The 26448-nt window shown below is 41.2% G+C and overlaps 1 protein-coding gene across 2 annotated transcripts in view; it reads left to right on the forward strand.

Annotated features, from left to right (window-relative positions):
- The first annotated feature begins 6422 nt into the window (after nucleotides 1-6422).
- The window catches only part of Cenpf (centromere protein F), a 45432-nt gene continuing 25406 nt past the window's right edge, over nucleotides 6423-26448 (forward strand). The window contains exons 1-9 of one of the 2 annotated variants that reach the window (XM_038349734.1): nucleotides 6423-6584; nucleotides 7595-7791; nucleotides 8697-8818; nucleotides 9216-9307; nucleotides 13230-13524; nucleotides 14753-14955; nucleotides 22002-22127; nucleotides 23463-23591; nucleotides 25854-25976. In XM_038349734.1, coding sequence (XP_038205662.1) covers nucleotides 6423-6584; nucleotides 7595-7791; nucleotides 8697-8818; nucleotides 9216-9307; nucleotides 13230-13524; nucleotides 14753-14955; nucleotides 22002-22127; nucleotides 23463-23591; nucleotides 25854-25976 — 1449 coding nt within the window. The remainder of the gene's footprint in view (nucleotides 6585-7594; nucleotides 7792-8696; nucleotides 8819-9215; nucleotides 9308-13229; nucleotides 13525-14752; nucleotides 14956-22001; nucleotides 22128-23462; nucleotides 23592-25853; nucleotides 25977-26448) is intronic. The other variant, XM_038349735.1, reaches the window with a different exon arrangement.

Raw genomic sequence — 26448 nt, forward strand, 5'->3', positions numbered from 1 at the left:
AATAGAAATTCCCAGAGATGAGCAGAAAAATATTTCTCAACTAATTTTACCAGGTAGATTATGCTATTGTGATGAGGCAAAGACTTGAACATAAAAGTTCCAGGAACTTCTTAAAATGGTTTTCAATCAGAAACAACAGAGTCTCTCATGAATGGATAGACTGTTTTTATATCCATGCAAAGCAACAATACTGAGAAATAAAAGAAACCCCCAAGTGGTAACAATAATGATGTCTGTGTAAGATGCTGAAAGAAACAGACTTCGAACAGTGCATCCTGTGTAATTCTAGCCTTATGAAACCAAAGGAAACAGCAATGTCCTGTCAATTGTTACTGACTGACCACTGAGTCAGTGAATGTCTGGTTCTGCGAAGTGGGAGCTAGACAGCTGGGGAAGGGACACTGTCATGTCAAAAAATGTTTGCACTGCGACTTTAAAAATGTTGATAGAAGTGTATACACTTGTTAAAACTCATTGTACCTCATAGTTAAAATGTGTGTGTTTTGTGTAAATTGATTATGATAATGTAATTATGATTATGTGTAGAAGGGGTATAGCACAACAAAATAACGTGTTGTTATAATAGAAACAACTAAAACATATGGACGCATAGATGTTGGAATTGAGATGGAAAAATATGTTCTGCCCAATACCAACAATTGGCTCTAAATAAAACCCAAATAAGCAAACCAAAATCACCACCACTATCACCCAGCTGGGGTGGCTTTTCTTGGGACATTGACAATAGTGGGAGAGAGAATCTCATAATTATATGGTCAAATATGTTCACTATAAAATGCCTTACGTCTTCAAATAGATAAAACTATGAGATTAAAAAATAAGAAAGATGTTGCTGAAATAAACCATATTATCCCCATGATTCAGAGAGAGACAGCTTTATATAAAAGTGCTTTTGACGAGAAGGTGTGTAACAGTTATCCTAATCATTCCCAAAAGAAATGCAATGCAAGCAGAAACACCACGACCATGGAAGGGAAGGTGGAACAGAGAGGACAGGTGCATGCATGTTTCGTCTGCATGTATGTCTGTGCATCCCCGCTGCCTGTGGAGCCAGAAAGGGCTGTGAGCTACCACCTGGGTATGTAGTGAGGAGGCGAGCAGGCCTGGTTTTTGTCCTGCTCGGGTCCTGCACGGCTAGCTTTACACCCAAAATAACAACACACAAACTGTATTCTTTTAAACACTGCTTGGCCCATTAGTTTCAGCCTCTTATTGGCTAATTCTCACATCTTGCTTTAACCCATATTTAGTAATCTGTGTAGCACCACGAGGTGGAGGCTTACCGGGAAAGATCTTAACCTGCGTCCATCTCAGAGAGGAGAGCTATGGCATCTGCCTGAGGCGTCTGCCTCACTGCCTTCTACCCAGCATTCTGTTCTGCTTATTCCACCAACTAATTTTCTGTCCTATCAAAGGACCAAGGCACTTTCTTTATTAACCAAATGAAAGTAACACATAGATAGATGACCCTCCTCCATCATGGGTGCTACTGAACCCAGGTCCTTTGCAAGAGCAGTAAGTGTGCTTAACTGCTCAGGCACCTTTCCAATTCAAATATTTCCTTTTAAATGGAAATATTTAGGCATTCTAGGAAAGTGGAAGTAGTTAAGATCATTTGGAAGGCATCATCAAGAAGGGGAACTCCGGAGAAAAGTGTGCTACCTAACTCAGTTGAACCTGGCAGAATCAAAATGTTTCCCTTGGTTGTTTGGGTGATAGGAAATTCTGTGTGTGATATCTTAAATTCCCTGTGAGCTATGAGATGAGTTCCACTCCGGAGGGTGAGCATGAAGGTGGAGTTAAAGGAGGTTGGAAAAATTCTAAAAGGTGGAACAATTTCTGGGGAGTAACATGTAGGCTGAGTTATTAGTCACGTCACACGAGTATCCGCAGTCTTAGGACTCTTTTCCCTCTCTGTCCACACAGTAGCGCTCCCAAGAAACACGATAGCAACTGGACAGATGTACACATCTGGGAGGCAGAACCAGGCAATGGGGTTGGTTTTGGTGACAAATGCTGCAGTTTAAGCGGGAGAAGAAAAGGTGGGAAGGCTTCTCATGGAAAGCAAGTGGTGGATGTGTGGTTCACAGACGGCAACTTGGGTCTCTGTGACAGGGGACTGGCAACGAGAAAAGCCAGGAGGCAAAAGCCGGCCGTCTAAGGACACATTGTTAACTGGAAGGACACATCTTTAAACCTCCAGCACCCCAAATACCTGAACAACTGAAGACAAGAAATATTAGAATAAGTTTCCCCGTATAAGAAAATTTTAATTGCTTATTATAAAACAATGTAACACAAGACTCGGCTATACAGTGGTAAGTAGACAGTCATCTGCTAATTAATGCAGAGTTTGCACCCAAACTTTAAAGACCCTGTATTGCTTTTCTAGTTCTGTTTCCTGAGGTGAATAATAAACAACTGAGTGATTATCGTGAGTACCTGGTGTTGCGGTCACATTGGTTCAAATCCCAGAGCTAGCAGAAAGCAATCAGATGGCAGCAATGCCCTTCAAAGCCTTCCTTTCTTGCTGTTTTCTTCTACTTGAGGATTCAGGGAAGGCAGAGGATCAGCCCCAACCCCAGACTGCAGTTTTATCCCCAAAAGTTGATCTGGTTTCCAAACTACTATGTGCAAAGGCATGAGGGAGTTTTAACTGGGGTGGCAAAGATGAATTGGATTTTATTCTAAAGGAACTTTTGAGTCTGATCTGGGGGAACAAAATCTAAGATATGGAAAAACCCTAAAAGTGAAAGTTTAAGACTAAGTTATAAGAAAGAGCTAGTAAACAACTAAGAGTGGTTGGGAATAGGGTGGTTGTCTTAGTCTGGGTGACTATTGCTGTGACGAAGGACCGTCACCAAAGCAACCTGGGAAGGAAAGGGTTTATTTAGCTTACACTTCATCATTACTGTTTATCACTGAAGGAGTCAGGACAAAAACTCAAGCAGGGCAGGATCCTGGAAACAGGAGCCGAGGCCAGGTACAGGTGCCGCTTATTGGCTTTCTCAGCCTGCTTTCCTACAGAACCCAGGACCACTAGCCCAGGGATGGCCCCTCCTACCATGGGCTGGACTCTTTCCCCATCAATCACTAGTTAAGAAAATGCCTTACACCTGGGCCTTACAGAGTCATTTTTTTTTTTCAATTGAGGCTCCCTCTTTTCAGATGACTCTAGCTTGTACCAGGTTGACATAAGACTAGCCAACAGGGGGATTTCTGAAGAAAGCTGCCTTTGAACTGGGTACTGAAGGATCAGGACAATTTCAGGGAAAGGGGACACAGATGCAGTCTGAGCTGCAGGGACAGACCAATGGAAGGTAAAGGGGGCAGAGGGAGTTTGGAATTTATGGAGGGGAACGTGTCAGCTGCACAGTTTCTAGTTTGTTCCACCTGTAGAGGCTTGTCTGTTGGGGAAGGGCTTAGGGATCTCACCTGTCCCTGAGGACTTACCAGATAAAGGCTGATGAGGGAAGACTAGTCAGAAACAAAACTCGAGTCTGTTTACCTATGCTCCTGTAAGCAACCCTAATGAATTTCAAGGACACACAGACACACACACACACACACACACACACACACACACACACACACGGTGAGGGAGTGGGAATCGAGTTGGAAAGACTAGATTTTAGAGGAGAGGAGACATACATTATCCATGAAAATGTCATAAGGGAAACACTATGAAAATACTGTGTATAATTGATATGTACTAATAGAACATTAAAGGATGCTCATTTTTGAATATGGAAACACACACACACAGACACACAAACCTAAGCTTCATAAAAGGGTTGGAGTGCATTCAGTTTTGAGGAGTCTTGTGAATATCCTCGTCTGATGGAAAGTCCTTAATTCTCAGCCAGTTAATGATTCATATTCATTTTGAAAATAGGAGCGAGAGTTAAGCAGTTAAGTGAGATTTTGGATGCACGTCTAGATTCATTTTCAGATTATTTTGTTATTCTGCGCCTCAGTACAGCTATTTATTTTATTTTTGACAAGGACCGTGTATATATCCCAGGCTGTCCCTCCGAACATCCTCAAGGCTGCCATGACAGGCGCGCGCCAGCTGATTTAAAACTTTTATAGTGATGCTCGCCTCAGAGAGCCGAGCCGGGGGCCCTGGCGCTACGAGGACCGTGTGAGCCGCCACCCGGCAGCGGCAGCGCAGGCCTCATCCTCTTCCCCCGCCCGCCCAGCGGCCTGGCGATAAAACCCGGTTCCAGCCAGCGGCCGGCCGCTCAGCGCACGCGGCACCCGTCTCTAGGCAACGCCAGCGCCGCGGACGACTGCGCAGGCTCCGCAGCGGCCACGCTTGTTTTCAAACAGCTGTCTGTCCAAAAGAGCCAATCAGAGGCGGCTCACGGAGTTCGAGGGAGCGGATTGGTCGGAGGCGTGTCCCAACGACCAATCGGCGTGGAGGGGCGCTGGGCGGGACCGGAAGTGAGCACGGGGAAGAGGGGCGGCGGCGGGCAGTTTGAACGACGCAGGGCTGGACGGTGAGGAGCGGCGGCGCGTGAGGACGAGCGCTCGGCGGTGAGGAGTCCGGACCCCGGAGCCCCGTTCTGTGAGGGACGCAGGTGAGCTGCGCCCTCCCCACCCGGCCTCCCCGTCCGGCCCCACGCGCGGCCGCCTCACCGGGCCGGAGACCCCCGTCCGCGGCGCGCCTCCCCTCATGGCTTCTAGAAGCTTCCTTGTCGCTCGGCTTAGCGTCACCCCTGGGTGCCGGGCCGGATAACCAGCGCGTGAGGAACGACAGCCGCCGGAACCCGGCTGAGCCTTCTCGGGGGCCAGACGCGGGGCCCTCCGCGGCTTCCTCGAGTCGTGGTGACCTCCCCCGCCATCCAGAAAATTATTCCGCAGCTACCGGATGGCTGTAATTCACCGCAGGGTAAATGTCTGCCATGCGGACCCCGCGAGCCTCAGAGTTTCGTCTCACCTCCTCCCCCATTTATTAATTTTTACTACTTTGGCTCCAATGATACGATTTAGATGTCTCAGACCTGGTTTGTCCGCACCTCTTGGCGATTAGGCGATCGCATAGAAAAAAAAAGTGTACGTGTGTGACTGTAAACGTGACGTAGCTGTTTGCGAAATTTTGAGTTAGAAAAGCAGCCTGCTGGTTTCCCTTGCTTGTTTCTCGTCTCTGGGCTGTTCTCCTTTGTCTTGTTGGCGTGCACCACTTTTTGTTTGTCTCTGTCTGTTTTTCCCTCTTTTTTCGAGATGTAGTCCTGGCTTTTCTGAAACTAGCTCTGTAGACCAGGCTAACTTCGCACTCAGCTGACTGTCTCTGTCTCCCGACTGTTGTGGTTAAATCTTGTGCCTCCACCCCGGGATAAGGCTGTGGCATCTGACAATCGTGATTTCGGTGACTGGCTGGATTGTTAAGACAAGTTAGTGCATGGGTTTTTTTGTGTGTGTGTATTGTACTCTCACTCTTGAATGGACAAGCCATCTCTTAGAGCAGGGTAAATTGTCTTTTGTTCGTTGAGTACTCCTTTCAGGAGTTCCTGTGAGATGTTGGTTGTGGAGTTGCCGATGTCTTTTGAGATCTGGGACAGAAAACCTTTTTTTTTTTTTTTTTTTTTTTTCTCCTGAGCAGGAAAAAAAAAAATTTTCACGGCTTGATACCCACCCTGTCAGGGTCCTTGCTTCTCTTTATGTTTTAGAGATATTTTTTTCAGAATATTTTCAGTTAGATACTGTCTCAACATGCATGCACAGAAGGGGCTCAGAAGGCAGTAATCTGCGGTTCCTTTTGTATCATAGGCGAACTGACATAATAGTTAACATGTACGAAAAATGTACTAGGAGATGCCCTTTCGATGGTCTAGAGCGTTGCCAACTTTTGCAAATGAGGAAACGAGGACACAAAGAATAACTGAGTGATTGGCTTAAGGTTGCGTGTTATTTAAGTGACAATGGTGTGGCTTAAATGTGCTTTGTGTCTCTGTATGTTCAAATGGAGTGTGCCTTTACCGCTTCTGTAGTGACCTGGCATCCACTCTTGGCTGATACGTGTATTAATTTAACAAATACCAGCTTGGAAAGAGCTAAGCATCTTGTGAGAAACTGGAAACGATGCACTGCACTGTTTAGGGATTTCAGAAAAGGCCTGCCTAGGGGTGTAAAGGATGAGTGATGGTGCCGTGAAGAAGGAAAAGAACATCTGTGAAATATTGGAGTGCTTTCCTCTCATCTAGGTAGGATCTATTTCACCTGGAAACATTACAGCAAAACATTTGTTTAAATAAAGCACATAGAGCTATGTAGGAGCTTAAAATTGAAAAAAATAACAAATAAAGAGAAACCAAGTAAGTATGCTAGATAATCTCTGGTTTCCTTAACTGACTTTATTCCTTTCAGTTTACTTATGAATGCTTGAGAAATAAAACAAAATGAGCTGGGCATTGGAAGAATGGAAGGAAGGGCTCCCTACAAGAGCTCTTCAGAAAATTCAAGAGCTTGAAGGACAGCTGGACAAACTGAAGAAAGAAAAGCAGCAGAGGCAGTTTCAGCTTGACTCTCTGGAAGCTGCACTGCAGAAGCAGAAGCAGAAGGTATCAATCACTTCCTGAAGCAGTTTGCTGCCTTTGGATTGGTTCACTTTCTTGTAGAAAAGCGATCTTGTCATCTCCAGGTGATAACCATCTTTCCCTCAGACATTTTAGATTGCCTCTGGTTTCTTCCTCTGTGGCTTTATTGCTACCCACCTGCTGATATTTAGGGTTTAATTTCATTTGAACATCTGTTTGGGAAATGGCTCTTTTGCCTTGTGCAGTAAGGTCAAGTGTCTTGACTTCAGATCTGAACTGTTAGGCTATTTTACAGTTCAGATGGAGAGAGCTCTCAGACAGTGAGCTTTTTACTTTGGTGTTTTCAACATCATCCCTTCAGGGAGTTAAATGAAAACATAAGACTTCTTTAAAAATGAAAACAAACCTGTTAGCCAACTCTGTGGTAGTACAATTATGGCTTTTAATTTAGTTTTGTTCATGGAAGGATTTTTTTTTGTTGTTCTCATTTCTTAAAATAACTGGATTCCTCAGTGAAACTTGAAAGTGAAATGTTCAGGACAAGTTATAAGGCTTATTTTAAAATTCTCCGTATGTGTGTGTGTGTGTGTGTGTGTGTGTGTGTGTGTGTGTGTTCGCCTGATTGTATGTGCACCACGTGTGTAGTGCTTAAGGGCTCAGAAAAGGGCATCAGATCCCATAGAACTGGAGTTCTAGACAATTTTGAGCCATATGATACCGGTGCTAGGAACTGAACCCAGGTCCTTTGCAAGAGCAGCAAGTTGCTCATATCCACTGAGCCATCTCTTCAGCCCTTTATGTTCAAATTCTTGAAGGGATGTTAAAAGATAATATAGTATGTAACTTTATAGAACTTTTCTATCTATACACTCAATATTTTGATTATTTAAATTTCTGTTTCTGTAGTATCACCTCCCCCACCCCAGGGTGGGGTTTATTACTACCATGCTTCAGAAAGTTAGTTTTAGAGTCAGACTTACATATACTTGCTAAGTACACAACAAAACTATTTTCTTGTCAACAATCTCTGTTAGGTTGAAGATGGAAAAACAGAGGGTGCAGACCTGAAAAGGGAAAATCAAAGATTGATGGAAATATGTGAAAATCTGGAGAAAACAAGGCAGAAGATTTCTCATGAACTTCAAGTTAAGGAGTCACAAGTGAATTTTCAAGAAGGTCAACTGAGCTCGTGCAAAAAGCAAATAGAAAAACTGGAACAGGAACTTAAGCGGTAACTGAGTAATGTTTGTGTGGACTTCAGTGCTGAGTGTCTCAGACCGCCAGTTGAGAGCCTGGCCAAAGGCTGAGGGACTAGGCTAACACAGAGTTGTTAATAACTTGCAGAGCTAAAGGTCCCATTGTACAGAAAGACAAACACTAGAGGGTATCAGTTGCCACCCCTTGCTTTTGCCAAATAGTCGGGGAAACTAAAGCTGCCAGAGACCATCACTTGCCTACCTATAATTTCTGTCTGGATGGAACAAAAGAGCCCCTAAATGGATGGGTACCATTTCTAGCCATATTCCTTTCTTGCTGGCTATGTTGACTTAGTTTGTACATCTCTTTTAAAAATGTTATATAATATCTTTATATTAAGTCTCTAAATTTTTTATTACATTTGTGTGTTCATGCACATATGTGGAAGTCATTGGACAGCTTTTGGTAGTCAGTTCAAACTTGGGTCTGGCTTGGCGGCAGATGTCTTTACCTGCTGAGCCATCCTGCCCACCCCAAGTTTCTTGTTTTGAAATGATTGTTATAACTAATGTCTCTAGTTTTATAATTACAACCTATGTTTTAAGAATATCACTTAACTTGTTCTTCTGAAGTTCTAAGCTCTTTTGTGTCTTTCTTTGATTTAGATGGAACATAAAATTTGCTTGGACTGTATTTCCAGTCCTCTATACTTCTTTGCTGCTATAGTACTTATGATAATTGGTCCTCATAATATTTTGATGACAGGGGTACTACATTTTACATCTGGCTTAAAAATTAGGTCTCACTAAATGTCTGTTGGATAAAAGGATTCTTAGAGGCAAAGTTTCGCATGCGCTTTGTTCTCTGGGAATGTATAGCATTTGTGCTTTGTAGCCTTTGCTGCCATCTATCTTATTGGTCTCGGGTTCTTTTGAACAGGTGTAACTCTGACCGTGAAAGAAGCCACCAAGCCGCACAGTCTATAGATGTTTCTCTGAATCCATGCAGCACACCACAGAAACTGACTACAGTTCCACTCACACCAAGCCAATCTTATATCGGTAAAGATTTTTATTTGGTATAAACAGCTCTGAGTTTTAAATTCTTCAAAAGAAATGAATTAGTCCACATTTGAATTCAGCTTTTAATTTTGGTATTTCAAAAATATCATCCCCAGTTGCACGTTTGTTTACATGTTGAATTATGTTGAGCTGTTAGGAGTAAGCAGTAACCTTTACATTTTACCCTTCTGCAGTGTGTTTTAAAAGTTTCAGAATATGGGAGACACCTTAATTTTCATGTTTGAGTAATGTGGTTAGGACTTTGATATGTTGTTTCAGTCTTGAATTACATATTAAGGTACTTATTTCAAGACTTAGTGCAATCATTACTGATGTGTTAATTCATTCATGAAATGATTAGTTGACATAAAAATCTAATTTGATTGTCTGTGTTTAGGTTCCACATACGAAGATCTAAAAGAAAAATATAATAAAGAAGTTGAAGAACGGAAAAGATTGGAGGCAGAGGTTAAAACTTTGCATGCTAAAGTAAGTTCATGTGGTCCCTGCAGAAGAAGATGCATCTATAGAAACCCTTTTCTGTAGCAAAGAAGAGTGATCTGCCTTATCTAGGGCTGGTATTTCTCTTACATTGAGAAAAACTACAGGGCTCATTGTTGGTGATTATTTTTGCTTGTTTTTTTTTCTCATTTTTTTTTATTAAAAATTTCCATCTCCTCCCCTCCTCCTCCCCCTTCCCTCCCCTCCCTTCCACCCATACCCCCACTCTGCCCCTCTCCAAGCCAAAGAGCCATCAGGGTTCCCTTCACTATGTTAAGTCCAAGGTCCTCCCAGCTCCCCCTAAGTCCAGGAAGGTGAGCATCCAAACTGACAAGGCTCACAGTGAGCCCGTCCATGCTGTAGATTTCATGCTCATTGCCGTTGTCCTTGGTTTCTCAGTCCTCCTCCACCGTCAGCCACATTCAGAGAGTCCGGTTTGGTCCCCTGTTCCATCAGTTCCATTCCAACTGGACTTGGTGGTCTCCCGTTAGATCTGTCCCACCGTCTCAATGGGTAAACGCACTCCTCACGGTCCTGACTTCCTTGCTCATGACCGCCCTCCTTTTGCTCCTCATCAGGACCTTGGGAGCTCAGTCCGGTGCTTCTATGTGGGGCTCTGTCATTTTCTCCATCTAATGCCAGGTGAAGGTTCTATGGTGATATGCAAGATATTCATGAGTATGGCAATAGGATCTGGACATTTCTGGCACCCTCTCCTCAGCTGCCCAAGGAACTAGCTGGGGGCGTCTTCCTGGACACCTGGGAACCCCTCTAGAGTCAAGTCTCTGCCAACCCTAGAATGGCTCCCTTAATTAAGATATATAATTCCTTGTTCCCATATCCACCCTTCCTATATCCCAACCATCCTATTCCCCCAAGCTCTTCCCATCCTCCACTTCACACTTTTCTCTCCCCATCCCCCCATCCCACCCCACCCCCAAGTTCCCATTTTTTGTCCGGCAATCTTGTCTACTTCCAATATCCAGGAGGATAACTATATGTTTTTCTTTGGATTCACCTTCTTATATATCTTCTCTAGGATATTTTTATGAATTATAGGCTCGATGTCCTTTATTTATGGCTAGAAACCAATTATGAGTGAGTACATCCCATGTTCATCTTTTTGGGCCTGGGTTACCTCACTCAGGATGGTGTTTTCTATTTACATCCATTTGCATGCAAAATTCAAGATGTCATTGTTTTTTACCGCCGAGTAGTACTCTAATATGTATATATTCCATACTTTCTTCATCCATTCTTCCACTGAAGGGCATCTAGGTTGTTTCCAGATGTTCCCTGCAACAGACAAAGGTCTGATCTCCAAAATATATAAGGAACTCAAGAGACTAGACTTTAAAATGCTAATTAACCCAATTAAAAAATGGGGCACTGAACTGAACAGAGAATTCTCAACAGAAGAAGTTTGAATGGCCAAAAGACACTTAAGGGCATGCTCAACCTCCTTAGCAATCAGGGAAATGCAAATCAAAACAACATTGAGATACCATCTTACACCTGTCAGATTGGCTAAAATCAAAAACACCAATGATAGCCTTTGCTGGAGAGGATGTGGAGTAAGGGATACACTCATCCATTGCTGGTGGGAATGCAAACTTGTGCAACCGCTTTGGAATGCAGTATTTTTGCTTGTTTCAAAATAGGGGTAGCAAGATGGCTCAGCAGGTAAAAGCACTTGATTTGCAAACCTGACTACAGGTTTAATCTTTGGAACCCATGTGGGAAGGAGAAAACTGACTTTCCAAAGTTATCCTTTGATCTGCATACATACACAAATAAAACTAGATAGGAAAAAACTGGACATTGTAGAATATTCTTGTGATCTTAGCACTGAAGAGACTGAGGCAGAAGAATCTTGTTCTAAGCCATCCTGACCTACATTAAGACTTTGTCTTGAAACAAAAGCTAAAGACACTAGGTGAGGTTAGTTTTATCTACAAATATTAAATGTTCATGGGGCACCAAATCTTTATTAACCCTGAGGTAAGTACTGTATTTGGGGAGAAAAGGACTAGGGAATTATTCTTTTGTCCTGATACTTGCTGGCTTACTCCCCTGATAGAAGGCAGTTACTATAAGAACTGTGAGTTTATTGGTAAAATTCTCACTTCAGAGGAGAATGTTGGCAACACAGTGTCCTGTTTCTTTTAAGTAGTTGCCTGAAGGGTTTTTTTTTGTTTTGTGTTTTGAGACAGTCTCCTGTCTTAGACTGGCCTCAAACTTACCATGTTGCTTGGGAGGATTGTCTTGAAGTTCTGAACCACCTCCCTTATTCGCACAGTATTGGGATCACAGGTGTGTACACTAAACTTGCTTTATGCTGTGTCGTGGATGGAATCTCAGGCTTCATGTATGCTGGCACACTAAGCACTCTCCTGTGTCATGGATAGAATCTAGGGTTTCATGTATGCTGGCACATACCCACTCTGCTGCACCCGTAGGTATAAACTCTAGTTTTGAGATGGGTCACTAAGCAGAGAAGTGGGTGAAAATGTAGGATTTCAAAACCTGTGCTACTTTAGAGACCACCTTCAGATCTGATCTGGAAGACTCCTTCACCATTGCTGTGCACATTACGTCATTTTCTAAAACAGTAACAACAGCAGAAGCCTCCCAAAACAGCTTAGTTTGATATCATTGGTACATTACTGCCAAACAGAAATTTGGTGAGATGACACAATTCAAACAGCTTAAGGCAGAATTTATAAGTATGTAACTAAATATTAATGATCAAAAGGTACCTATTTCTTTACACATCCTTAAACCTTGCTTTGAGGTCACCAGGACTGTTGTACCAAAGGCACTATTTATCAAGATAAATAAAAGTAAGATTCTTCAACTTGTTCTAGAGACATGTGCTTTATCATTTGGTGCTCGTTCCGCTCTATAAGGAATGTGAATCCTATAACCATTGAACGTCTCCAGTGTATAGAATTATCACAACATGCAAGTGTTGATTATAAAACATCCACGTGATGTTTCTGGACTGCATTACCAGATAATGAAATGTGAGATTTGTGACAGTTCTGTAGGTTGATACTTAGTGTAAAAGTGTAGTGAGGAGAGCGGTGGGCTGCATTCCCGCCTGGCTCCCGGCCTCCTGGCTAGCTTATGCCCCGAAATAACAACACACAAACTGTATTCTTTTAAACACTGCCTGGCCCATTAGTTTCAGCCTCCTACTAGCTAATTCTCACATCTCTTGCTTTAACCCATATCTAACAATCTAAGTAGCACCACGAGGTGGTGGCTTACCAGGAAGATTCTAGCGTATATCCATCTTGGGCTGGAGCTTCATCTCATCTGTCTCCCTGAGGAGAGGCACAGCGGTCTGACTAACTTCCCAGCACTCTGTTCTGTCTACTCCACCCACCTAAGGGCTGGCCTGTCAAATGAGCCAGGCAGTTTTTTTTATTAACCAATGAAATCAACTCAAACAGAAGACCCTCCCACATCATAAAAGTACCTGGGCAAAGGAAATCTAATTTTAGAATTTAAGATGAAGGTGAATAATGGTACATATTACCAAGATATAACCCTTATGAATTGATGGCACCTCGGTATTTATTGCTTGTTCTTCAGTGATGAGAAGTCTGATGACTGTTAGGACATTGTACTACTAGGTCTTGGGATTTATGATGCCCTACACCTGGTTAGCATTCAATATTAGTATGCTGTTCAAGCATCATCATCATGGAGTTGTGGTTTTGTGTTTTGTCTGTAAAGAAATAGCCCTAAATATTGAGATTTCTTGGTTTGGGGATATAGGTCTACAGTAATGTGATTATAGATCATGCTCAGGGCCCTGGGTTTGATCCCTGTCACTGGTGGGGGGGGGGGTGTAAAAAGATAAAAAGAAAATTGAGATTTTAAAGGACTTCTGTTTTTACAGAAAGTGAGCCAGCCTGTTCCCCAAGCCACCATGAACCACCGGGACATTGCAAGACATCAGGCTTCCTCATCAGTATTTTCTTGGCAACAGGAAAAGACCCCGAGTCACTTTTCATCTAGTTCTCTGAAGACCCCGCTGAAGAGAGATGTCTCTGCTTCTCACTTCTGGGGGGAAGAAGTGACTCCTGACAGATCAAATCTGCAGATAGAGAAGACAGGGAAAAGAGATTGCAGCAGCAGCTTTTGTGACAATCCCAATGCTCAGCTTTTGGAGCAGTTCAAGGCCCAGAATCAAGGTAACTTCTGACATAAATTAAGTTTAAATGAGGTTTTCCTAGATCATTTCAGTCTGGGGTGTGCATTGTATATTTTGTTTGTTTTTTTTTGTTTTTTGTTTTTTCGAGACAGGGTTTCTCTGCAGCTTTAGAGCCTGTCCTGGAACTAGCTCTTGTAGACCAGGCTGGTCTCGAACTCACAGAGATCCGCCTGCCTCTGCCTCCCGAGTGCTGGGATTAAAGGCGTGCGCCACCACCGCCCGGCTGTATATTTTGTTAGACACATTGGTAGTTCACTTTTCAGACTTATGTTGTGAAACTTTCCATTTCTGTAATGACAAATGACATGACAGTTTTGGAATGAACTTGTATTTATATTGAAAACATGGCACTGTGAGCTGTTAAAGTAGTCTGAGAGGCGTTGACTTATTTTCTCACAAGCAAAGTGAGTAGGTTGGTTACAAGTTTGCACTCTTCATGCTTCTCACCTGGCTCTGTTGAGACAGAACGGGCCTGTGGTCTGAGCAGCCTTGGACAGAGGTGTGGCCTGCCAGGTTGTCCATATGGGAGCAAACCTGTAACCTTGGCTGATTTACTATGCTGCAGCTGACAGCCAAGCATACCAGGTGGTGTTTTGGAATCTACTCTGTGGACTATAATGATTTCCAGGGCTGTGATGTATTGAGAGACATCATCAGTGTTTGCTGGTGAGAGCTGTCACACTGCCAATGCCATTGGAGCCAGGACTATGTGTGCAGGGAAAGGGAGAAATATGGTTGTTAATTTGGCAGTATAAGAGGTTTGCACTGTCTTGATCTTCAGTGGAGGCAAAGCTCCCAGGTACTGTAGGAAGGTGATCATCTCTCTGCCTGGCACAAGTTTGTATTGACATGGGCATAAAGCAAATAATAATGTCTAGTGTCTAAAGTCAAGTGATAACTTTACACAGGGCATTGCTTTTGGTAAGCACTATACCTCCATAAGGTGCTGCTTGCTCTGCTCCTCCGTAAAGACACAAGAAGATGTATTTCTCTGCTTTCAATCGGGTAGCTAAATATACATGTCAATGGGAATGCCGACTGTTGAAGTTAAATCCAATCAATATAGTTTCTACATTAAATCTAATGTACATTAGAGTTATCTCACCAAAGATTTGAGTAGGTAAAATAAGTAAGTTGTGAACATTTTGTGAGTATATGTATGTCTTTGTGTATCTAAATCGAAATGTTCTTTTCTTTTGTGCTTTTAGACCTAAAAAGCAAGATGAATGAGTTGGAACTACGCCTGCAAGGACAAGAAAAGGACATGAAAGGCCAAGCAAATAAATTTCAAGAGTTACAACTACAGTTCGAGAAAACGAAAGTGGAATTAATTGAAAAAGAGAAACTTTTGAACAAAACCAGGGATGAACTAGTGAGAACCACAGCACAGTATGACCAGGCAGCAACTAAGGTACTTGACTTTCCATGAATGATTGAGAAATTGTCATATTTTATGCCTAAATTTATAAAGTATCTGTTTGTAAAATCCTTTGAAAGCGCATGCTGCACGCTGGCTGATGTAGGCGAGCTAGTAGGCTGTCTATGGTTGGGTAGATAATGGGACCTGTCTTGCTAGTGTCTTTCCAGCTGAGTGACACTGAGCAAGTCACAGTGAACAATGATGCACTCAAATGGAATCGGAGGAATACTGAAGCTGTAGGATAGTTTCTGGACACAGGATGGGATTTCGATGATCTGCTCTGGACTCAGTAGATGCATGCTAACAAAGACTTTCTTAAGGCTTCGAGTGAGGTCATTATTTGAGGGCTTGTTACTTTAGCTCACACCGACCTCTGGTCTGTTGTTTTCTGTTATTTATTAACACTAATAACACTAGGTTATTTATTGAGTGCTGCTGTATGTTCAGCATTATTCTAGTCTTGGGATGTGTAGAGTAGTAAAAAATTACTGCCCTGTGGAGGCAGAGTATAACAGCAGTGAAATAAATTTAGAGACGAGTAGTATAATAATATTTAAAAAATAATAAACACACTGCTATGTGGTAACATGGAGAAATGAATTACCTTTCAAAACCAACCATGATGGATTTGGTGCTTTCTGGGCCCAATCTCTCTGATCCCAGTGTTTGTCTTATATTGTCATTCTATTTGAAATACCCACTTTCCTACAATTCATGTGTTTTCTTGCCATCTACTCTCTTCTGGCATCTTCCTCAGGGCTCTTTTAGTGTCATCATTTATGTTCTTGGCTTATGGCTCTTTCATTTGACTATTATAATTACAGAGAAGCCTGAAAAACCATGTCTGAGGTATCCCTATGGATTTCTTTTTCCTTGTTAAAGGAAAAAGTAACATTTCTGAGTTTATAGGTGAAAATTACTTCAGTAGACCTGGGTCTCTTTGCTTTTCCTGGGCAGGTTCCTTTTTCTTCCCTAATTAAAATTTTGTTTTAAGATAATTGAAGGTTCATATTTAAGTTATATGAGGTAGTAACTTAACTAATGTGGCAGATTATACTGATTGGTTTTCAGATATTTGAATGAACCTTATATCTTAGGAAAAGTCCCACATGATTATGACATGTAACTTCTACATAGATGTGAATTTTATTTGCCAATGGCTTGTTAAGGATTTGGGTATCTGACTTTGAGAGATATTTATTGTTTGACATTTTCTTTTTTCTCTCCATCTTTGTAAGATACTTGTTAACAGGATAATCTTAGATGCATAAAATGAACTAGGAACTGTTCTGTTTTCTGCAAGAAAATGCCATTGATATATTTTTCTTCATGGATTGAGTAGAATTCCTCAATGAAATCAACCAGGCCTTGAGGTTTCTTACATACAAATTTTAATATTTTACTTTCTTCAGTAATTAACGAAATTATGTGTTTTCTACTGAGGGAATTACAGTGATTGCTATTTTTATCTCAGTGATCAAATTTCTGTCCTATTTTCATTCTAGCTATGTTGTCTTTTTTGAAGTATGTTATACATACAATTAGGTCATGTTTTTTTTGGTCCGCTGTTTAATTGGTGAATTTAGCTCATTTACATTTAATGTAACCATTTGCCATGACTTAAGCCTGTGATTTTCATTTTGCTTTTCCTTTTCTGCTTCTATTTTTTATTGCTGTGTTTCTTAACCTTTCATTGGATTACATAAATTTTCACAGGCTTCATAGGTTATTGTGTGTTCATTTTGCTAGCTTTGCTATGACACATTTGCCTCCCTTGTTTTTTTCTCCCCCATTTATAGTAGTCTTAAATGTCTTTTTAGCTTACACTTAGAACTAATGTTTTACAACAATTGTTAGACATTTAAAAATGTCAGAGATTAATGCTTTCTTGTGTTTTCTTCCTTTCTAAGTTCTTCCAGGGTTCCATTTTTGATCTTTACATTTCTGCTTAAAGTGCTTCCTGTTCCATTGTTAGGATATATGTGCTCTCCACAAACTCCTAGTTCCCCTTTATTTAAAGATGTTTTGATCCCTCTTCCTTCCTGAAGGATATTTCTGGTTGAGGTTTGTTTTGTTTTCTCCCCAGTACTGTTACGTTTATGGACTCTTGAACTCTCTTTTAGTCTGCTCCTGCCTTCCCACTCATAAGTTTATTTCAAACTAATGTTCAGAAGCAGTATTGTTGCTGTGAGGTAAGAACATGTCTACTCTTTTTTCTTTTTCTTTTTTTTCTTTTTTTGGTTTTTTGAGACAGGGTTTCTCTGCAGCTTTTTTAGAGCCTGTCCTGGAACTAGCTCTTGTAGACCAGGCTGGCCTCGAACTCACAGAGATCTGCCTGCCTCTGCCTCCCGAGTGCTGGGATTAAAGGCGTGTGCCACCACCGCCTGGCTCTTTTTTCTTTTTATTTGAAGTATTATTACTGATAACAATACTTTTGTTCTATGCCTTGTTTTTTGTGAGAAAGGTTCTTTGTGCTATCTGTCATATTTGGTGAAGTCTTTAATTAGATTATTAGTTGTTTTGACTTGGAGAGTGCTGAGACTCTGACTCTGGCTTTCATCTTATTACTATTCTTCCAGGTCCTTAATATTGTTTTATTTCAGTGCCTTTTGGATTCCCTTTTCTCCTCAAGTCAGTTTCAGATCTACCCAACTGAAAATTCAGTTCAACTTTTTCTTTTTGTGCCTAATAAGAGTTTATTAAAGTTGTGCTGACACCACATTATGTTGTGTGTCATTAGAATTGCTTATTAAATAAAGCAGAGCTAATATACTCTTGTGCTCTCAAGTGATTGAATGTTGTTTGGGTCTTTTTCCAACTATTTACAAACTATAGTTGAAGGCTGGAGAGAGTTTAAGGCTGACAGCTGCTAACTTGGAACCCAGCACTCATACTTTACAATTGAAAAAGAAAGCTGAAAAGAGTGCTCAGGATCATAAACTACATAGTTGCAGGAACTTGAGCTCTGTGTACTTTGGAGCAGTGGTTTTCAACTGGAAGATTCTAACCTGTAGCCTAAAATTTCTGTCCTGCCTGGTCCAGCAGCCATTTAGTCCCAAAGAAACGTACAGAGGCTTGTATTAATTATAAACAGTTTGGCCTATTAGCTCAGGCTTATTATTAACTAGCTCTTACAACTTAAATTAACCCATAATTCTTAACTATGTTTAGCTACGTGGCTTGGTACCTTTGCTCAGTGCTACATTTTCATCCTGCTTCCTCTGTGTCTGGGTGGCGACTACAGACTGAGCTTTTCCTCTTCCTAGAATTCTCCTAGTCTGGTTGCCCCACCTTTACTTCCTGCCTGGCTACTGGACAGTCAGCATTTTATTAAACCAATACAAGTGACAGATCTTTACTGGGTACAAGAGCATTATCCCACAAAGATGACACCAGGGTGATGAATGAGCCTTTCACAGGAGTCACATATCAGGTATCCTGCATATCAGATATTTACAATTCATAACAGTAGCAAAATTAGAGTTATGAAGTAGTAACAAGATAATTTTATGGTTGGGGTTCATCACAACATGAACTGGATTAAAGAGTCACAACATTAGAAAGGTCGAAATCCACTGCGTTAGAGTATTATAGAGCATACATGACATCTAGTGGGCAGTTACTTACACATGGATTGTGCATCACTGGTACCACAGTAGGATTCAAAATATGTTTGAATGAAGCACAAATGCCTTCAAGGGTCTGTTTTAATGTCCCCATCTAAAAGGAAAGGATTGTGGTCACTTAGGAATATGCTGCACTATGAAGGAGTGCCAGTAGAGGGTGCCAAGGGTTTGTTTACATTGGTGCTTGGTTTTCCTTTTTTTTTCTGATATTGTCACCCATCAAATACCAGTCTTAAGGTGGTCTTAGTTGTTTTTCCACAGCCTAGAACAGTGGAGGACACAATGAGTTCTCAATCATTAGTTAAGTTTATGTTGTTAAAAATCATATAGTAGTATTCCTTGGGAATTTAAAAACCTAAATAATTATAGCAATGAAGGTCTCTTAATGTCTGAGGGAGTGGGTGAATTTGATGCAATGGCTCAAGAATTTAAATGTTTACTGAGACTGGAGAAGTGGATTAGTTGGTAAAGTGCTTGCTGTGGGCCTGAGTGGATTCCCAGCACCCAAGTACAAAACTGGACACTCATCTGCATACATAGAGCACACATGTGAGGCAGTTAATGTTTTTTGTATAGAAAGGGTTTCACTGTGTAGTTCAGACTGACATTAAATGGATGATTTTCCTGTCTCAGCCTTGTGAGTGCTGAGATTACAGGTCTGTGCTACCGTCACAGCTCAGACTGTTGTCTTAGTTACAGTTTTTCTAGAATCATTTAGTCACCATTGACCAGTTTGGTATTGTTCATCTTTAATTAGTTAATAATTGACATTTTGTCTTCCAGCAAATATTGCATAGTGTTTTCTTCTGAATTCTCAGAGTTCTTCTAGTAAATACAGTTTAGACTATGGTTGACTGGACAGATGACTTAAGTCAGTAAAGTGCTTCTCACACAAGCCTAAGACTAGAGTTTAGTCTATCCCCAACACTGAGGCTTAAATTACCTGCATACATAATACATATGCAGATAGGATCTGTGAATTGACTCAGCAGGTACAGGTAGTTGCTGCAGAAACCTGATAACCTTACTTCAATCTCCAGAACCCATAGTAGGAGGAGAAAACTGAATCCCAAAAGTTGTTCTCTGACCTGTATGCATGTGTTGTGCGCCCCTCATCATATATGCACACACAGTAATTAAAAAATAGCTGCTTATGGTTGCATATGCTGTAATTCTAGCACTGGTGTGGGAGGGGAATGGGGTGAGGAGGGCAGTGGTGCAGAGACAGAAGGATCCCTGGTAATGCTGGCTAGACAGTCTAGCTGAATAGTGAACTCTTCCAATGTCATTGAGAGATTCTGCCTGAAAACCTAAGGTGGAGAATCATTGACACTGATGCTGATCTCCATGTGCACCTGCAAATGTCTACCTTCATACACACATGCACACCCTGTGCGCACATTAGCACATGTATAGGAAAATACAAGTGAAGTTTACTAAATCGGGGCACTTTAGAGTGGAGAACTGTTCCCTATTAATAACATAGGTTTTTTTTTTTTCAATGATTTATTCTGTGTACATTGGTGTTTTGCTTGCATATATGTCTTTGTGAGGTTTTCAGATCCCCTGGAACTGGAGTTACAGACAGTTGTGAGATACTCTGTAGGTGCTGGAAATTTAACCTGAGTCCTCTGTAAGAATAGCCAGTGCTCTTAACTGCTGAGCCATCTCTCTAGCCCCCACAAAACTTATTACTAAAATATTGATTTTGGGGGTTCAGCCATTTTAAGGTGTAGGCAGAGTTGACAAAGAGGCTTAATATTACATATAAAAGCACGACTGATAGCTCAGGTTTGTTACTCTTATACTAATTCTTATATTAACCCATATCTCTTATCTGTGCTTTGTCATGTGGCTCATGGCTTGTTACCTTATTTTCTATCCGTCCTGCTTGATCAGAGACTGGCTTGCATCTCCCTAACTCTGCCCTTCCTCTTCCCAGTGTCCTCTGTGTCTGGCTGTCCTGCCTATACTTCCTGTCTGGATACCGGCCTGTCAGCTTTCTACTAACCAATGAGAGTAACACATATTCACAGTGTATGGAAAAATTATTCCATAGCATTAAGGATTTGAACTAAGGGAATGGCTTCAAGACATGCAATGAATCTCACCACTTGAAGGACTAATACAAATTTGTTTAAATTTAACTTAAGGAGAATATCCTAAGTTTTCATGTAATTAATATTTTAAAAATTAGCAGATAACTATATATGCATATATATATACACACATATATATGTAAGAAAGCAACAACATATTCTTTCTATTGCTTTTGAGAGCATAATTTATAAACAGCTGTGGTTTTTCTGGGATTCTGTGAACCTTTACAAATGCAATGGTATAATGGGAGTATTATGGAAAGAAGTAGTGATATTTAATGTTTCTCACAAAAATTCATTATGGGTTGGGCATGGTGGTGCCTGCCTTTAATCCAGCACAAGAAAGGTAGAGGATGGAAGATCCTGAGTTTGAGGCCACTTTGGTAAATGTAAGTTTCAGGCCAGCCAGGACTACTTACTTAGACCCTGACTCAAAACCCTCTGTCTCTAATAGGCTTGTAAGATGCTCTTATAGGAAGGTAGGGAGCTTGTTCTAACTGTTTGATAGCTCACAAATCACTGTGTCAGTATCACTGCCTTGTTTACTTACTGATGTTCTGTGTGAAGAAGGTCAGGGGACAACTTTCAGGAGCAAGTCATCAGCCTAGCTGGACCAAGGATTTCTGGGCACCTCTTATGTCTTCAGCCCCATCTTGCCGTGGAATTGCTGGGCTGACAGATGCAAACCATCTCATTCAGCTCTTCATGCGGGTTCTGGGGATTGAACTCAGACTGTCAGCCTAGTATGGCAAGTGCACTGACCTCCTGAGCTCTCTCAGGCCTCATGCTGTCTTTTGATGTCTGCTTGGTGGTGCTGGTGCATTCCAAGACCACAGCCTCCCTGTCCCAGGGCACACACTGGGAAGTATTTTAAAATATACAGATGCTTAACATTGTGCTGTTTCCTCAGTATAAATTTCATACATACTCAGTATAAATTTCAAATTTTTATTCATGCTGATAGAATCATAGTGACCACAGGATTTAGATAATGAATATAAACCTGACTTTTTAAATGAAATATAAAGATCAAAACAGTGGTAAACATGAAATAGACTTTAGGGACTGAAGTTTCCTTTTGTTTTATTTTTTTGAAATTGTGCCTTACAATGTAACCCTAGCTAGCCTGGAATTAAACTGTGTAGACCATACTGATTTGAACTCGTAGATCTGTCTGGCTCTGCCTCCTCAGTGCTGGGTTTCAAGGTATGGATCATCACACTGACCTGGCCTAAAATTTATTAAAAACACAAAATTTAACTTCTTTCATTGAGTAACTTGTTTTGCATGAAACATTTTTATCTGTTATCAGTGTACTACCTTGGAACAAAAGCTGAAAACTTTGACTGAGGAGTTGAGTTGTCAGCGACAGAATGCAGAGAGTGCCAAATATTCTCTGGAACAGAAAATTAAGGAGAAAGAAAAGGAGCTTCAAGAGGTAAGGTGAATGGGTTCATGGAGGAATTTTTCTCAGAAAGACCTGTTGACTTTGCGATTTGGAAGAACTATTTCTTATGATTGAGGACATTATGGAGTATGCGTGCTTTGTGAGCCAAAGTCGCTGCATTTCCCTCATACCTGCATTTTCGTACTTTTCCCATCATTTTCTTTTTTATTAGCAAGGGCACTCTGTGGAATTGGTTTTCTTTATGGGCTTGAGATTTGGTACTGTTGTGGGAAGGGAACATCTTTGCGCTCTTGATCCATGATGAGAGGATGGCTTTGCTCTTCTGTTGTCTTTTAAAGTTATGAGTTGGTTACTTATCTAACACAGTATCTGAGGCAGTCAGGGAACCAAAGGTGGGCTGGCATGTATTTTCTAGTATGGGTTGTTTAGGTGCTTCAGTCTGAGCATAAATGATAATAGATATCCCCCCATTTGTCAGTCACTTAACAGCACTTATTCCTATTCTTTGAAATGAAGATCGTTGTAAGTATATATGACTGATTAGTTAAGCTCCCTTCTCTTCTTTTTCTCCCCCGCCTTTGAACATGAGCTCAGTTAGCCCAGGTTTCTTGAACTCCTGATCCTTTTGTTCCCTCTCCCCGAGTTCTGATTAGGGTTGTGTGTCACCATGCCCAGCTTCGTTAGGCCCTGTTTTGTTTTATTTTTAAGCATGTGGTCTGTATGTATGTGGGCACACGTGAGTATAGATGCACATGTTCATATATGGGCTTGACATTGATGCAGGATGTCTTTAGTTGCTCTCCACTTTCTTTTTGGAGGCATTGTTTCTCAGTTGAACCCAGAGCTGGCTGATCTACTACTATAGTTAACCAGCTTGCCATGGGGATCCTCTTTTTCTGTCTCTTGGGTGCTGACATTAAAGGTTGCTGCACACCTGCCTGGCTTTTCTGGGGTTTCTGGCATCTATACTCAGGTGCTCATACTTGGATGGCAAACATTTTTTTAATCCAGTGAGCCATCTTTCCAGCTCTTATACCTAAAGTTTTGGTGTGTTTCTGTGCTGAGTTGTGTTGATTACAGCTCAGCTAGTCTTTCCTGCCCTCCCTTCTTCTAAATTGAGATGAGCTGGAAATTGGCTGGCTTCCATGTGGTCAACTGGCGACTCTTTGACCTCTCTCTCTGAGACCTGGATCTGATTATCAGGACCAGTGTTGAGGGTGATTGTATTTGGCAGTCAGTAAATGATTAGCATGGCTCCTTGTTGTCTCTCTCACTTTTCATATAGCATTGCCTGTTAGGATGCTTGTGCCTGTTTCTGGAATCTTATTTGTTAATGCTTGTTTGATCTAATGTTTTACTTTTTAGGAGCTGTCCCGACAGCATCGATCTTTCCAAGTTCTGGACCAAGAGTACACTCAGATGAAAACCAGACTTACCCAGGAGTTACAGCAAGCCAAGCATGCACTCAATGTCCTCCAGGTGGAACAGGAGAAGGTAGGGCCCTGAACTTAGTTTTTACAGTCTACATGCATGTTCCTTCTGTATTTCAGTTGCTCTAGATTTTGTTTCACTAATTAAAAGTAGAAATAAAAAGTGATGTTCGATACATATTTTTTGAAAAATGTAATATTTCAGGTTAAATGTGTTTATCTTAAACATTTGTTATTCTTTATGGTGAACACTTTCAAAGTCCTTTGTTTCAGCATTTGTGTAGAACCTAATTGCTGTGTGTGCTGAGCAGTCGCAGGCCAGATTACAACCTCAGACCCATCCTTTCCTTCCTCTTGCTTTCCCCAGTCTCTGAAACTACTGTTTTCTTCCCAGTGTTCTTGGAATTGACTTTTTGCTATTCTTGGTATGGGAGTCAGTTTTTAGTCTCTGGCTCCTCTTATATGTCCTTAGTTCCCTTTCAGAGTGGAAAACACTCTTTATTGCTCAGTTTCTAGAAAAGGGGTGAAATGTGTTGGGTTTTCACATCTGGATCTGAGAGGAAGTCTCTTAATATTCTGGTCATTATGGGGTATATAACAATGGAGGAGGGCTTTCCTAAATAGTTAAAGCTTGGACAGTTGTCAGCTGGCTTATTTAAGGCTCTTAAGAGTGTTACCCAGGCTTTGCATCCCACCTACATTATGATGGGTCTTGTTTTATGTCCCCAGCTTGGAGGTGTCTTCTGAATCACAGGCTGTTTGGTTTGTACTCGGCATTCTGTCTACATGGATAGCAATAATGAGCTAATCGTTGAACTTCAGCTATTGTCCTGTAGATGAGCACTTCCTCTGGTCCTTTCTATCCAACTAAATAGGATTCCATTCTTCACAGTGCTTAGGCCAATACTTGGGGTTACCTGCAGTTTTGTCTCACATCTCAAACTAGTCCACCAGTTGGCTGAGTCCACCTTTGTTTGTGTACACATGTTGGTGTGTATTTGTATTTTATAAAGTATGAATATTTTCCCATGTGAATGATAGTTTATATATGTTTAATTTTATTTTTTTATTTGAAAAATTTTAAATTAGTGTAAGATATATTTTGATCATATTCACCTTATTTATCCTCTTAATGCTTTCCAGATCTACACTTCCAACTTCATATCTCTGTTTTGTTTTTTATAACCGCTGAGTCCAGTTTGTGCTGTTCATGTACTCATGGGTATGGGGCCATCCAAAGGAGCGTGATTGACCTACTAGGGCCACACCCTTAAAACTGACTGTCCTTCTCCCAGCAGCCATCCATTGTCCATAGCTGCTGTGAGGACGTGACTGAAGACTCCCTGCTCATCTCCACCCTCTGGCTCTTACAAATGTTGTAGCTTGTGGTCTTGTCCTGATTACCTAGCGGAATCTAGTTTTGTCATCTATCCCAGAAACTTGCCCATGTGCCCTTCCTAGCAGATAAGAATAAATTTGACTTGTCTGTGTTCATACATTATGTTGAATATAGCTACTTTAACCATGTCCAGTCCCCAATCCCATCTGTGTTTGTCTTCTTAACAGTCTGTTTTCAATCAGTAGCCAGAGCGAAGCTTCCATCATGTAAGTCAGATCCCATAGCTCCTCTGCTCAAAACCGTGTAGTCACTTGCGGTCCCCATCACTAGACCAGACTTTGCTTGGGTGGCAGACTCAGGTGGCTTCCCTGATGCCCTGTGGAGTTCATTTTCTTCCCTCCACTCACTTGCTTCATTTTAGCCATGTGGCCCCCTGGCTTTTAGCTGGATACACTAAGTGGAGGCAACCTCAGACCTTAATTGCAGTTGAACTCCTATTTGCTATTTGCTCATGGACTGGGAGGCGTGTGCCTCTACTGCATTGAGCATTTCTGGGTGCTACATCTATCTCCAATCTCAAATACTCTGTTTTATTTGTTGTGTTTAATTTTTCTGTAGTGTGAACATTTGAATGTTTTCTGGCTCCTTTGTGTACTGTGTAAGTTAGGCCTATGATATTAAAACAAAGACTTCATTTTCATGTTATTCCTATATACTATCTACTTACATAGCACCTATGGGTAGTATAGAGATGATGTACAGTATTCAGTCTATAGGCAAACCCCAAAACATTCTATAGAATGAGGGTTAATGTCCTTGGAGCTTCTGGAACCATTTTGCAGATATCAAGGGTTGATGACCCATATTCTCCCAGTCTGTCTCTTTCTCTTTTATCTCAGCTTTTTTGTTTTTGTTATTCTTTAAGAGCAGTTGATTATTTGCAGAGAACATAAATACAGAACTTTGTTATTTTTTTCTCTATTGTAGGTCACATCAGTGAAGCAGCAGTTAGAAATGAGCTTACAAGAATTTAGGCAAAAGCTCAACAGAACAGAACAAGCCCTTCAGGAGAGTCAGATCACAGAGAATGAACTGAGGAGAAGCAGTGAGGTATGTGAGCAGGAACAAACCCCACACAGGACAAAGTTTGACAATACAAAGTGTCTTTCTTTAAAAAAAATGTATGTGTACGTGCATGCACTATGGTCTTGTGTGTCACATCATGCTCATCGAGGTCAGAGTAAAACTTGTAGGCTTTGTTCTTTTCCTCCTTTATGTGCCTGTAGATTGATTTCCTGTTCTGCCAGGCAATGAATGGCTGTGGGGCTAGGGTCTTATTTCTACCCATATCAATTTGGCTTGTGAATTTTGTTGGTGCTCTGGAATTTGTTTTAAAGGCATTTAAGAAGCATTTAAGAACAGGTGATGGGCTGCAATGATTTGAATAGAACCAGAAATGAAGATAAAACAACAGAAGGTCAGTAGAGATGTCTTCTCAGATACTGCAGGGAAAAAAATGTTTTCCTGCTATTGAACTGTTGTTCATCACTTCTTAGCCTGCTGCTGCTGAAAGAGAAACAGT

The sequence above is a fragment of the Arvicola amphibius genome, chromosome 12, assembly GCF_903992535.2.
Source record: "Arvicola amphibius chromosome 12, mArvAmp1.2, whole genome shotgun sequence".
Taxonomy (NCBI): Eukaryota; Metazoa; Chordata; class Mammalia; order Rodentia; family Cricetidae; genus Arvicola; species Arvicola amphibius.